The 14486-nt window shown below is 36.6% G+C and overlaps 2 protein-coding genes across 2 annotated transcripts; one reads left to right on the top strand and one right to left on the bottom strand.

Moving 5' to 3' along the window:
• Window positions 1-978: 978 nt before the first annotated feature.
• Window positions 979-1625, bottom strand: LOC143558553 (uncharacterized). Its single transcript, XM_077047374.1, has 2 exons — window positions 1558-1625; window positions 979-1456 (listed from the first exon to the last, which is right to left on the bottom strand). Exons 1-2 carry the CDS (start codon window positions 1623-1625, stop codon window positions 979-981), a joined length of 546 nt encoding a protein of 181 aa, XP_076903489.1.
• Window positions 1626-5297: 3672 nt separating this feature from the next.
• Window positions 5298-13780, top strand: LOC143558567 (mediator of RNA polymerase II transcription subunit 12-like). The gene is made up of 12 exons (XM_077047386.1): window positions 5298-5405; window positions 5485-5547; window positions 5633-5738; window positions 5805-5873; window positions 5956-6009; window positions 6076-6183; window positions 6334-6483; window positions 6553-6879; window positions 7270-9446; window positions 9529-12039; window positions 12269-12482; window positions 12887-13780. Exons 1-12 carry the CDS (start codon window positions 5332-5334, stop codon window positions 13334-13336), a joined length of 6303 nt encoding a protein of 2100 aa, XP_076903501.1. The 5' UTR covers window positions 5298-5331; the 3' UTR covers window positions 13337-13780.
• The last annotated feature ends 706 nt before the right edge of the window (window positions 13781-14486 follow it).

The raw sequence follows: 14486 nt of genomic DNA, 5'->3' as shown, positions 1-14486 counted from the left end.
AGTAGCCTTTTTAGTGCTAGCTGAATGTAAAGTATTGGCTTTTGTGCATCGTCGAAAGAGTCCTGATGTAATGAGATCGTTTGGATTGTTACAACCTCTAACGGATGGTTTTAAATTGATCATAAAAGAACCTATGACTGCAACTGCTGCTGCCTGCAGGTTTGGATGGCACTATTGAAAGATCACACTTGAAAATTAATTAGAATCCAATTTTCACATGATTTAAAAATTAATTTCAATAACCTCCCTCATATAAACTACCATACTGATCAACTAAAACCAAATTCACCATCAAGACAAGATATATGATTCTACATGATCATGTATAATACTACAATCCTCAATTTGTACATATGTAAGCGTAAAAATGATTGTTCTAACTTCAACAACACTTTTGAGATTTGGTCACAAGTGCGAAATACATGTGCAGTGACATGATATATATTACTCAGATACATAATAATACCCAAAAGGAGCTGCAACGAAAAACATCTTAAGCACATAGAGAGACAGGTATAAGCTAGCTAGCTGCTTTGATTACTTGCTTTATATCTTTAATCAAATAGGAACATATTTTAATAAGTTTTGTTATGCGAATAAGTGATAGTTTCTTTTATTTTGTATAGCAACAAATGGCCATGTTAATATAACGCAGTACTTGTTTCTACACACATGGACATGCTACTACACTAGCTATTAACGAATACTTTGTTGTTACATAACACGGAAAGAGATGAAATTTTATTTCATTGATCAACATAATCCTTTTACATAATTACATACAACCTAAACAACAGTTCCAGATTCATTTTCTGGATTTATTAATTGTGAATAACCTAAAAACAAGTGTACAAATACTCTTCACTGTCTAGACTAGAAGCCCAATATATGATTCCAACAAAAAAGAACTTATACACATTGTAATATGTCTCTTGACAACAGCATAGTTTACAATACCCAAAGAGCCAAAATTTTCCCTCACTTCGTCTCAAAATAAGTCGCCTTGGGGCATCCAAGAGACTGGATTAAGTCATCGACCGATAAAACCTGAAATTTTGGAGGGGAGTTTAACGCTATGTTATGGACTAGGTGTTGATAAATCTTACCGCTCTTATCCAGCTTGTACTCGGAAGTAGCATCAAAGCGACCACGCCTCTCCCACGGGAGGCGGGAAATACCATGAACGGCCCAGCGGATCATGATTATGGTTTCAACAGGCTGCCACACATTTATGACTTCAACCCACAAGGCCTTGAAGAAGATTCTCCCACTGAGTCTTAAAGCCGAAAAGATTGTTTTGTAATTCTGGATTCCATAGAAAGTGTTAAGCGGGTCTTTGAAGACAATATCATCCGTGTAAATATCGAAAGTGAGGTCTTTATAGAAGAGGTCCGGGAAGTCATGTCGAAGAGTCCGGATAGCATTCCCAGTATTAACATAATAATTACTACTAGTACTAGTTTGTTCTCCTTAATCCTGGAGAATACTTTAACTCTTCTTCTTCTGTCTTTGATGATGAGATCAGGAGCTAGTAGTGTTGTGATCATAGATGGAAACTTAAACTGAAAACTAGAAGAAGAAGAAGATGATGATGGGTGTTGTAAGTGTAACAGAAGAACCGCCATATATATATCTGAGAATGATCAATGAATGAATATCTTTAAAGAGAAGAAGAAGAAGGTGTGGTCATTTTTGTTTGTGAGGTGGAAAGGTGATCAAAAACCGATGGAATATCTTTATATTATGCCAATAACAATTACTTTCATCTTAGCCCCTCTAGTTCACAAATTTATCACTCTTTTTCCCTTGAGCATATGGGTTTTCTTTGTGCTAAAGCATACTAGAGGTGCACAAATCGGGTTCTTCAAATACTCGTGTTCGGGTATGACCGAGTATTGTCTATAAAAACCATACCCTATGCTTCGGGTTCGGGTCGGGTATAGAACCAGGTGTTTTAAAACCGGGTACCCTATTTTCGGGTATTAAAAAAACCATATTTTCGAGCTTTTTTCCGGATATAGATTTGATTTTTTAAAAGGTTGCACTTATTAGGGGTATTTCTAAGGTAGTTTTCGGGTATATATCGGGTATTTGAAATTACCTGGTTTCGGATATTGGAAAAACCCAGTTCCTGGTATGGAACCGGTTCGGGTTTTCGGGTATTACCGGGTACAAATGGGGTCCAGTTCGGGTTCGGGTTTTAGTACCGAAATGCATACCCTATACGTACCCTACGGGTAGGATCGGGTACGAGTTCGGGTATTAAAAACCCGAGTATCAATAAACCGGTTCCGGGTTTTTATTTCGGGTCCAGTTCCGGATTCAGGTTTTTTGTGCACCTCTAAAGCATACTTATTGTTGCAATTTACTGGATTATGTTTTGTCAAAAATGGCCTTTGTTGTTAAGTGATTCATGTTTAGGAAGCAATCAAATGACTAGTGATCATAATCTTCTTCTACGTGTTTGAAAGCATACATGATACTTGTATTTGCAATTTATTAAAAAGTAAACTCGATCGATTAATAATAATCCCTTTTAAATGCAATTGGAGAAAGAAACAACATGCGTGTTCTATTTTTACAAGCAATTTCTTTGATTGGTTATCAACTTATCACAAAGCTTCAATTTGTGTTGGTTATCACGAGCAATTTCTTTGGTTATCACTTTTGTAACATCTTTGTGATAATTAAGAAAGTATATTATAGATGTTGGTTTATAAATGAATTCCCAGATGATATAATTTTCCAACTTTAGGGAACACTGATCATTTAGAATATTACTAAGAAGATCAAGCATTAACTCATATATGATATTTACTATTAATTTAGTCGAGACCTTTCTCATAATGATCGATCTTTTTATTTACAATTACAATCAATTTAATTCTACATGAAGTTGAGTTGTACAATAACTGTTATTGTTATTATGTAATGGGGCAAAACATATATACTAATAATAATATGCCTTTCACACTCAATATATGAACAAGTTAATTGATAGGTGAGTCACAAAAAATTAAGTTAAATAATTTTATGCATCATCTTGTGTCACCTACTCACCTTTACATGCATCACACTTATTCTAAAATCTAAATGCAGCCTCATTTTTTCCTACCTTTTCTCTTAAAGTTTAATTATTTTCCTATTTAAAACCTTCTTTTTCTTTTACGGTTTTACCAATTCATTTAACAGATAATTGGTTGGTACATGAAAAACATACCAAGTTCATATAAGTTTCGTTGTATTCAAATACTTATTTATTTATTTATTTATTTTTTGTTACTTTTCATTACAATGGAAAACCAATTTTTCCTCTACTCTTTTTAAATAATTTTTATTTCAGGAATAATATTTATTCAACTCATTACTAATTTAAGCTTAAAAAATAGAAATGTGGTTTCACCTTACAAAAATGCAAACGATAGAAATAAACATAATATATCATAGCATATAAATTGTCGAACTGATTATTTAAAACTGTTTACAAATCCAAACTTTTGAGAGCATTAATGTATAAAAGGTGAAGAAATTCTATGACTAACAAAAAAAAAAGAGATAAATAAAACAATAATTCATAATTTGAAATTTATGTTTTCAATTCTGAAGTATTAGATAGTTTATATTGTGGAATAATGTATGAAGGAAACTTTATTCTTTTCATTGTTCAAGCATTCACACTCCATCTTTATATTTTAATAAAATAGGTTAAAAAGTCATTTTATTTCATCCTCCATCCCACCTTAACCCCCATAATTTTATGAGAATTCAAACTCATCCCCATATTTGATGTTACACTATCAATCCTCATATTTATTTTTATTAATTTTTATAAATAGATGTAAGTGGAAGAAAGATTAAAAAAATAACTAAAAAAGGAAGCAAAAAATATTGTTCAAAAGGAATGATTTGTGAGAGATTTTTATATAACGAGATATCAATGAAAATAGTGTTTTTAGTTAAATTATAAGAATAGGGATGAGAGACGGAGTGTGAGTGGTTTTATATAGTTCTAATTTCTATGAAATAAATATTACGAGTTAACTCCAAGTCAAAGAAACAACAAGTATTCAATTAGACCATGTCTTGCGGAATAAAGCCCCTAACATATGACCTATAATAAATAATGGCAGTTAATCTTGGTAATCAGTATGTTGTATTATTGTGTAATGATATTCAAGATGCATGGGATATAAATAAGAAACATAGTTACACTATAAACCCTCTACTGTAACATAACATAGCTAGCTTTATACCCGTCCGATGGACAGGCATACCAATGTCATATACAAAAGTATTTATCAATTGCTTTTGATCTCCCTCAATGAGCTGTAACAAATCTCTCATAATGATTATTAATGCCGAAAATAACTATGTTATGAAGTGGAGCAAATGAGTCCCAAATAAGTGCAACATTCACGTGTGGAGGGCGGAAATGGATAAATTGCCTACGAGAAAAGCCCTTGAATGAATAAACATTCGGTTAACAGATAGTGTATGCCCTTTATGTGAGATGAGTGGGGAGAAAGCATACCATATTATGATAGGCCGTGGTATCTCGTCGGTGGTTTGGGAACATATAAGTTGGTGGTGCAAGGTTCCTTTGATTTTCGGCTTCATGGTTAGAGACCTCCTAATGTTGTCACTATTAAAAAGGAGGCGATACATGGGAATATCATCATCATCATCATCACGTGTTGGAGATTTTGGAAGGCGAGAAACAAAAAGGTGTTTGAAGGGGAAAGCTGTCAATTTAGTCCGGTTCTTGTTCACTTAAAAAAAGAGCAATTCATAATAGGTTTGAGAAATGAGGGCTTTATCTATAAAAGGTTGATAGTTTTGGTCCCTCTGGTTTGGTCGTCGTCATCTTCAGTTCAAAAAAAAAAAAAAAAAAAAGGTCAAAAGCCCCAATCAATCTCTCTGTCTGACTGTCTATAAACACACAAATTAAAAATCCGTCGTTACTTGCTTGGATCGACATTTGTTTGTTTGTATTGGATTACACATATATATGATATGAATCCGACCCACCCGTGCTGTTCAAAACCCTAGTTTTCATTCACTTGATTTAAAGGTATGTATGCTTAGTTTCGAATTTTATTTATTTTGATTGCTACTTGCTACTAATCAATCAATCAATCAATCAGTTATATATAGCTTGATTGAAATTTTATGTTCCTTAGCTGCTTGCCGTGTTATTGTTCTATATGTGTTTTACTTGTCCATTATGAATATAATATACACTTTGCACTAGTATCTAATGCAGCACCTACCTTCTCAATTAATAATAATGCAGTGATTCAATGTGGGAGACACTATGAGATTGGAGGAGAAATGCAGCAAAGATATCATCATCATCATCATCATTCACTCAATAACAACAACACCGATTCCCCATCTGCACTTCGGTCCGTATCATCTACTCTACTCAACATATATACATATATTATATGCTTTTTTATAATTATATTTATGTGTGTTTTCTAGTCGCCATTCTTCACAACTCACGCCATACAAATTAAGGTGTGAGAAAGACTCCCTCAATTCAAGGTATGCTCTTGCTCTTTTACATAACCATATATATATATATATTTACTTTTATAAATATTTGTCATTGAAATTATATTTGTCTCAGACTTCCTCCACCTGACTTTAATCCTCCAACTACAAATTGTCCCGAGGAGACACTTACAAAGGACTATGTGCTTGCTGGATACAGAGAGACTGTTGAGGGCCTTGAGGTACCCTTTATTAATTAAACCTTCCACTTTTCTCACCTTCCAATTATTCTCAACTTCCTTTTGCAGGAGTCCCGAGAGATTTCCTTATCGCAAATCTCAACTTTCATCAAACCTGTTATTCTAAAGTGCAAGGAGGTAAATCTAATCATTTATAAATAATTGTCATGTCACTCAGCTGGAGCGTTCTTATCACATTATTCTTTACAACATTTTACAGGCTATCAGAAAATATCACCGATCAATCAACGAGTCTCGTGCTAAAAAACGCAAGGTATTATTTATTATCCTTTACGGGAGTAATTTAGTTAAATCAAGGGCTTGAATCTGTGTGTTACAGGCTGGTCAAGTTTACGGAGTCCCTCTTACTGGTAATTTATTGAGTAAGCCCGGTGTTTTTCCAGAACAGAAAGCAAGTAGCGAAGATTTCCGCAAGAAATGGATCGAGGTTTGTCTTTTACTTTCAGTATCTTTTATTCCCATTTTTTGCTTTATGTTCAGTTTTTACGTGTATTTTTCTTTCATAGAATTGTGCATTAATTAAAGCTTTATTTCCATGATATGAAACTAGATCTAATTGTTTGACACCTTTGGACAGGGGTTGTCTCAACAGCATAAACGTTTACGGTCTTTAGCGGATCACGTGCCTCATGGTTATAGAAAAAAATCACTTTTTGAAGTTCTTATTAGAAACAATGTACCTCTATTAAGGGCTACTTGGTTTATCAAAGTAACATACCTTAATCAGGTACTGATAATGTCATTATTTTTAGCTATTTACTATTGGAATGTAGTGGATCGTAATTTTATTTTGCAGGGTCGACCTGGGTCTTCAAGTACATCTTCTGATAAAACTCGGTTTTCATGCTCAGACCAGTGGACGAAAGATGTTATCGAGTATTTACAGTATCTTTTGGATGAATTTGTATCTAAAAATAATTCCTATTCTACTCTTCGTGTTAAGGACCGGTCACCCCAGTTTGCTTATGGTGGGTCCCTCCAGCACATGAATGGCCCCATTGATGGTGAGGAGCCATCTTTACATTTTAAATGGTGGTATGTGATTCGAATCGTACAGTGGCACTATGCAGAAGGGTTGCTTCTCCCTTCTTTAATAATTGATTGGCTTCTTAATCAATTACAGGTACTCTTTTTCACTGACATATATTTAAATATGGCAAAATGGGTGGGTCAAGTAACGGGTCAACACGGATACGTTTTTTGGTTTTTCTTTTTCCAAAAATTCTGGATAGTTTTATATGTAATTAGAATCATATGACTAAAAGCAAAATATCATTTTGACATTATTTATTTTTTGATATGAGTTAAGATTTTATGCATTAAAAATACACTTGAGGTGACCTCTTTCTTTTTCAGGTTTTTTTTTTGTTTTTTGTTTTTTTTACTTTCATGTTTTACCCTCTATTGATAAAACAAACCCGAACCCCATTCATATATGAATGGGTTGAAATTGCCACCCTTGCATCTTTCCAAGCCACACTGCATTATAGAATATCCTTTTCATGGCTTGCAGGAAAAGGAGTTGCTTGGCATATTGCAGTTGCTTTTGCCTATCATATATGGTGTTATAGAAACTATAGTTTTATCTCAAAATTACGTTCGTACACTTGTGGGAATGGCTGTTCGGTTTATCCAAGAACCCTCTCCAGGTGGCTCAGACCTTGTGGATAACTCTAGAAGGGCATATACCATCTCTGCTTTAGTTGAAATACTTCGATATTTAATACTTGCAGTTCCCGATACTTTTGTTTCCCTAAATTGCTTTCCACTCCCATCTTGTGTGCTTTCAAATGCCGCAAATGATGGTAGTTTAATTGCACGGGTAACTGTTGAAGGTGGGAATAAAGGGCAGCAACAATTATCCATAAATTCGGTTGTTTCTTCAATTCAGAAATGTGCAGTCAATTTTTCAAGGGCTGCAAAACCAGGCCAATCGGGTCATAACGTAGCGAAAGCCGTGCATGAGTTAGATAAAGCTCTGATTGACGGAGATATTACCATTGCTTACAAGTGTATGTTTGAGGATTTTTACGATGAAACTGTTGATAAAGGGTGGATTGCTGATGTCAGCCCACATCTATGGTCAACTCTTAAATGGATTGGTAAAATCAGATCTTCATTCGTGTGTTCGGTCTTTTTTATTTGCGAATGGGCAACATGTGATTTTCGTGATTTTCGAACGGGTTTGCCTCAGGATGTTAAATTCAGTGGGAAGCGAGACTTCTCACAGATATATATTGCCACTCGGCTTCTAGAGATGAAAATGAAAAATCTGCAAAGTTCAAGCAAGTCCAAAGGTGGTGTTAGAAAAGTCAAAGATTTGTCACATATTTTCCAGAGTCCAGGCCCGTTACATGATATCGTTGTGTGCTGGCTTGATCAACACCAATTCCAAAATGGAGAAGGTTTTAAGCGGGTTCAGTTACTCATAAATAAACTCATTCAGTCTGGAATTTTTTATCCTCAAGCGTATGTGAGGGAGCTTATTGTTAGTGGAATCATGGGTTGGAATGACACAGTTGACATTGACCGAAAGAGGAGACATTATAAACTCTTGAAAAATCTTCCTGGTTCATATATTCAAGATGCACTCCAAGAAGCACAAATTGCTGAAACATCTCTTATATCTGAAGCCATGCGTATATACTCAAATGAGCGACGTCTCTTGCTTCATGAACTTGTTGACCACCCAAAAAATGCTATTGGTTCAAGTAAGCGGAAAAACCATCAAATATTAAGAAAGGATCAATGGAAAATACCATCATCGCCACCTGCATCTGATTCATTGTCGAATAAACATGTCAATAGAAAGCTTGAAGGACTAATGGATTCTATTATGGTCTTGCTCCATTTCCCAAACTCTCATTCTATCTTTACCACAGGGAACAATGTGGATGAGTCTCAGGGTGTTACACGGGCCACCGGGTCAACAGTTACCAGTGAAGGAACACCTGGATGTGAAGAATGCAGACGAGCCAAAAGGCAAAAAGTAGAAGAAAAAAGTCCTTATCTTTCTGATGGTGAGGACATTTGGTGGGTTAAAAAGGGTGTCACCTTAAAGTCCATGGAGTCTTTTAGAGCAGCTGAGCCACCGGTCAAACAAGTCAAACAAGCCACAAGAGGCAGACAAAAAATGGTTCGCAAGAATTCGAGTCTGGCTCAGTTAGCTGCTGCTAGAATTGAGGGTAGCCAGGGTGCATCCACTAGCCATGTATGTGATAGTAGAGTAAACTGTCCCCACCATGGAAACAGTAATGGTATTGATAACGATGTCTCGAGAACAACCGATCCAATCAAAACTATTCATTCAGATGTTTCTTTGATTGGGAAAGTGATGAAGCGGGCACCGTTAGATGAAAAACGGGTCGTTGTGGTGTGGCTGATGGGTATGGTGAGGCAGCTTCTTGATGAGACTGCACCAAAAGTGGGCCATTATGGTAGGACTATTGATGATAAAGGGTTGGCAAAATGGAAGCTTGGTGAAGATGAACTATCCAACATTTTGTACTTGATGGATACTTGTGATGATTTAGTTTCTGCGGTTCGATTGCTTGTTTGGCTGTTGTCTAAAGTTCCTGTCAACCCAACTCCGGCAGTTCATGGCGGAAGGAATGTCATGATTGTACAAAGAAATGTAGAGAACCAACAGTTTGCACTTGGAGAGAACTTTATTTTGTCATCTCTCAGAAGGTTTTTTCTCACTCTTTAAACTTTGTTGCCTAATATTTTCTTTTTTCTAAGGATCCTTGATATTAAACCCCTTTTTGTTCAGGTATGAAAACATTCTTGCTGCAGCTAATCTTATTCCTGAAACATTATCCGCCATGATGCATCGTGCTTCAGTAGTTATGGCTTCTAATGGACGGGTTTCTGGTTCAGCGGCTTTACTCTTTTCCCGCCAGATGTTTAAGAAATACGGCAACGTGTCAACTGTTGCTGACTGGATAAAGAACTTCAAAACAACATCTGATAAAAGACTCATCATGGAACTCGAATCCGGTAGATCATCAGATGGAGAATTTGGTTTCCCACTTGGCGTCCCTGCAGGAGTCCACGATTTTGATGATTTTTTACTTAAAAAAATAAGCGGTGTTCGTATCTCAAGGGTTGGTTTAAGTATGCGGGACACGGTCCAAAGACTTGTAGAAGAAGCAATCCCTCTCTTTTATGGTCAAGAAAAGAAGTCTAGCCAAATGAAAAAACCAAGTGTTGAAAACCCCAATGACGGGTACCCGATAGCCCAACAAGTTGTAAAAGGGCTATTGGATTGCATGAGACAAACGGGCGGTGCAGCGCAAGAAGGTGACCCGACTTTAGTTGCCTTTGCTGTTTCAGCGATTGTCAATAATGTCGGGCAGGTGATTGCTAAAATTACTGAAATAACCCCGCTTTCACTGTCTTTTGCGAGGCACATGTTGCGGGTCCATCTCACATGTTTGTCGCTACTAAAAGATACTCTTGGGGAACGTCAAAGTCGGGTCTTTGAAATTGCTCTTGCAACTGAGGCATCTTCTGCCCTAATTCAAGTTTTTTCTCCTCCAAAAGCTTCCCGTGGTCAATTACAGCATTCTCCTGATACCCGTGATCCGCTGTCTAATGAAAATCCAACATTTTCAAAAGCTGCAAAAACAACAGGTGCGATTTCTGCACTTGTCATTGAAGCTGTTCTTCAGGGTATTGCTAGCCTTGAAAGATTAGTTACGGTTTTCAGATTAAAAGAAGGGATAAACGTGATTCAGTTTGTAAGGAGTACACGGTCTAATTCAAACGGTAATGCACGGTCTATAGGCGATTCGAAAGCTGATAATTTGGTTGAAGTTTCGGTTCATTGGTTTAGGGTTCTTATCGGCAACTGCAGGACTGTTTCTGATGGATTTATAGTCGAGCTTTTGGGTGAACCTTCTATTGTTGCTTTATCAAGAATCCAGCGAATGCTTCCTATCAACCTCGTTTTTCTACCTGCTTTTGCTATTTTTGGATTTTTGGTATGGAAACGGTTCGTACTCAATGCAAACGTTATGGCCCGTGATAACATCTCTCAGCTGTTTCAATCTTTGACATCGGCTATCAGTGATGCCATAAAGCATTTGCCTTTTCGTGATGTGTGTCTAAGAGAATCTGCTACCTTTTACAAACTCATAGCTGCTGATACAACTGACTATGAGTTTGCCGACATGCTGGATCTGAGTGGGCCCGATTTGCAATCGAAAATGACTGCTTTTGTCCCTCTAAGAGCCCGAAAATTTCTGAATGCCATTATTGATTGTCAGTTGCCGACCGAAATTACGTCATATGATGATGGGAATTGGGCTTCTGGGTATACCAATTTAAATGAGATGAAGCTTCTTGATAAGCTTGCTCATATTCTGGAAAACTTGCAGCCTGCTAAATTTCATTGGCAATGGGTGGAGCTAAGGTTGTTATTAAATGAACAAGCCCTACTTGAAAAGGTAGATGGCCGTGACACTTCATTATTAGAAGCATTAAGCTCGTTTTCATCGAATAATGAAATTACGGGGACTTCTGATAATGAAAGTAATTTCATCCAGATGCTGTTGACCCGGCTTTTGGTCAGACCCGATGCTGCTCCTCTTTTCTCTGAGGTGGTACACCTACTTGGGAGGCCACTGGAAGACGAGGTACTTTTGCAAGCAAAATGGTTCTTAAAAGGCCATGATGTTCTTTTTGGTAGAAAATCGATTCGGCAGCGGTTAATCAATATAGCAGAGGGTAAAGGTTTGTCAACTAAGATCCATTTTTCAAATCCGTGGGGTTGGTGTAATGCATCTCCGGATGGGCCTGGGCCCATCAAAAAGGGAAATAAGAGAAAGTTTGAGAAGGTCTCTCTTGAAGAAGGGGAGGTAGTCGAGGACACAAAACGACACTCTGCTAGAACATTTAGTCCGGTTTCTGATGTTGAAGCATTTATAGTGAGTCAGCAACATGTGACCGAGAAAGCGTTAGTGGAATTACTTCTTCCATGCATTGACCAAAGCTCTGACGATTCTCGTGCTACTTTTGCTAGTGATTTAATAAAGCAGATGAATGAAATCGAACAACAGATAAGTAATGTTATTGCTCATGGAGTTAATAAACAGGCGGGACCCGTGATTGAAGGAGCTGTGAGTAAAGTGAATACCCGTAAAGGTTTAAGAGGAGGTAGTCCTGGATTGGCCCGACGCCCTGTTGAAATGATGCTTCCATCCCCATCAGCATTACGAGCTTCCATGTCATTGCGTTTGCACCTACTCTTAAGATTGCTCCCTGTCATCTGTGCTGATGGGTGAGTATGCACAAATCTTTAGTCATAATTTATTGCACTGAAAGTATATGCAACCTACCAAAAATCAAATTAATATTAGGTCTATGTTAAACTTTCGATCTTTAAAGTTCTATTTACACTAGTTTGAAACTTTTTATGCCAGTGTCCTTCCAATTTGTGTTTATAATTTGTTATTTTAAAAAGCCTTTTGGTACTTACATAGTTTGCAACTTGCCAACTTGTGTGTTAGGGAACCATCATCCCGTAGTATGAGGCACCCGCTTGCTTTGATAATCCTTCGGCTTCTTGGAAGTAGGGTTGTTCATGAGGATGCAGATCTTTCTAATCCTACTTGCGCTACTGTTGATTTGGGTGAAAGTCTTTTTGATCGTTTATTATTGGTGCTGCATGCACTCTTGAGCTCCTCCACACTCTTTGATCATGAAGTTGCAGAAAGCTTACAGGTATGCATCTTGTAAATGCAAAAAGAAACATCCTAGTCTACATTGGATGGTTGTTTTGTTTTTGATAGATCGAAACACGGGATTATTTTATCTGTTTGCAAATTGCGGATGCGTTTTTATTGTTGGGTATGGTTTAGGTTGGCCTAATAAAGTAGTTTATAATATGGGTGGCCTTAATGAAAAGAAGTTTAATACATTGGTGACTTTACATTGATCATCCCTAAGGCTGAATTATTTTTGAGTGACACATTATTAAGGTTAGTAAAATTGGCAATGAATGTAAGTAAAGATAGTATTCCCATTATCAAAGTAAATAATGAAAGTATTCCCATTATGTAATAATTACAATAGTTGCCTTATCAGAATGCCCTTATTTTAATATATGTTCTGTTATAATGGTGCAGAATGAGTTGGATGGAATGCAACTTCCAGATGCAGTCAGATGGCGAATCCAAACCGCCATGCCATTTGTTTTACCCTCAGCAAGATTCTCAATCTCTTGCCAACCACCCAATGTCCCGCTTTCTGCTTTAGGTTTTCTTCAACCAAGTGTATCAATTCCCGTGCCACATCCTGGAAGCCTTAGAAATAATCAGATCTCTTCATCACGAGCTACTTCAAACGGGCCAGGAAAGGCCACGAAGCCCGTACCCTCACAACATGAGGCAGATATAGAGATTGACTCGTGGAACCTTTTAGAGGATGGAGCAGGATCAGGGCCGTCTTCGATAAACGCAGATGCGATTGCAGGTAACGATCATGCTAATCTCAAGGCATCAAGCTGGCTCAAGGGTGCAGTTAGGATTAGGAGAATGGATCTGACTAATATCGGTGCCATAGATGATGATAGCTGATTGTAATTTTCCAAAGGTCAAAATGGAAGTCAAACCCTGGTTCAGGTAATCGCTAACATGCAAAGCTACCATTTTGGGGGCAGGGTCAGCAATGGTCTTATTCTTTTTGAGGGCATGGCTAACCAACCCCTTGGACCATGGTCCTGAACCGTGTGGTTCGGAGATACATGTTGTATATATAGGGAGGGATATGGAGTTCGGTTTTCACCAAACAGAGCAAAAGAATGTTAAACAAAGGGGTAACTATTGTTAAGCTGATAATATTTATTTACCCCAAGCTTTCTCACAGTGATTATTACTATTATTATTATTATTATTATTATTATTATTATTATTATTATTATTATTATTATTTGTTGCTCAGGAAGATAGAATCTTGAGCAACAAACTTATATAGACTCGTATCTCATGCTTTGTATTCGACTATTTTTGCTCTAGATGTTGTGAAAGTGGGATGGAAGATGTCATTAGTTTTCAGAGGTTGTCATAGGCTCAAATCAATGTTTTTGTGTTCAAAGTCATTATGATATTTCTTAAGTGATGGTATATGAACCAAGATCAATTTAGATGATTTGATATATTGAGAATTAGAATCTACATTTGTTTTGAGTTATGAGGTGTCGAGTGTATACAACATGACACAACATGACGGAGGGTAATTTATTTGGGCGAAGCCCTTAACCAAAGTTGATTACTACGATTATGATTATATAATAACGGAGGGTAATTTATGTACTAAAAATAATAGTGACCACGCGAAACCCTTCGCTACAACGCGTAGCAATACTATCTTGTTTATAATTATATTTCAAATAACGCGCAACAACACTATCTTTGTATGTCATGCACTTTTAGTATCAAGTATTTGAGGATTAACGCTATTTTAGTCACGAGTTAGATTGGAGGGTCAACTTATTGTATAAATGGGAACAAAAAGAGGAGGATGAGAAAGATTTATAGCAAAAAAAAACCCTCAAAAAAATAATGAAAAACTGATAAAAAAAATTATAACTCAAATGTTAATAAAAAAATGAAAAATGTAAAAATCACAACGCATTGTGTTATATTTTGCGATCTATAATAATAATAATAATAAGATACGGGTTGAATTGTAATAGTATTTGAATAAGATTGTGATTTTATCCCTAAA

The sequence above is a fragment of the Bidens hawaiensis genome, unplaced genomic scaffold, assembly GCF_021521415.1.
Source record: "Bidens hawaiensis isolate Kalapana, Puna unplaced genomic scaffold, B.hawaiensis_p1.1 tig00019557_1, whole genome shotgun sequence".
Classification (NCBI taxonomy): Eukaryota; Viridiplantae; Streptophyta; class Magnoliopsida; order Asterales; family Asteraceae; genus Bidens; species Bidens hawaiensis.
The sequence above is the reverse complement of the archived record's forward strand: the minus strand, read 5'-3'. Positions and strand labels throughout refer to the sequence as shown.

Excerpts from the sequence above, each read along its gene's own strand:
- LOC143558567 (XM_077047386.1), top strand. The coding sequence starts at position 5,332 with ATGCAGCAAAGATATCATCATCATCATCATCATTCACTCAATAACAAC. Across the intron at positions 5,739-5,804 it reads AGACTGTTGAGGGCCTTGAG|GAGTCCCGAGAGATTTCCTT; the intron begins GTACCCTTTATT and ends TTCCTTTTGCAG. Across the intron at positions 12,040-12,268 it reads CCTGTCATCTGTGCTGATGG|GGAACCATCATCCCGTAGTA; the intron begins GTGAGTATGCAC and ends CTTGTGTGTTAG.
- LOC143558553 (XM_077047374.1), bottom strand. The coding sequence starts at position 1,625 with ATGGCGGTTCTTCTGTTACACTTACAACACCCATCATCATCTTCTTCT. Across the intron at positions 1,457-1,557 it reads TCTTCTAGTTTTCAGTTTAA|TACTAGTAGTAATTATTATG; the intron begins GTTTCCATCTAT and ends AGAACAAACTAG.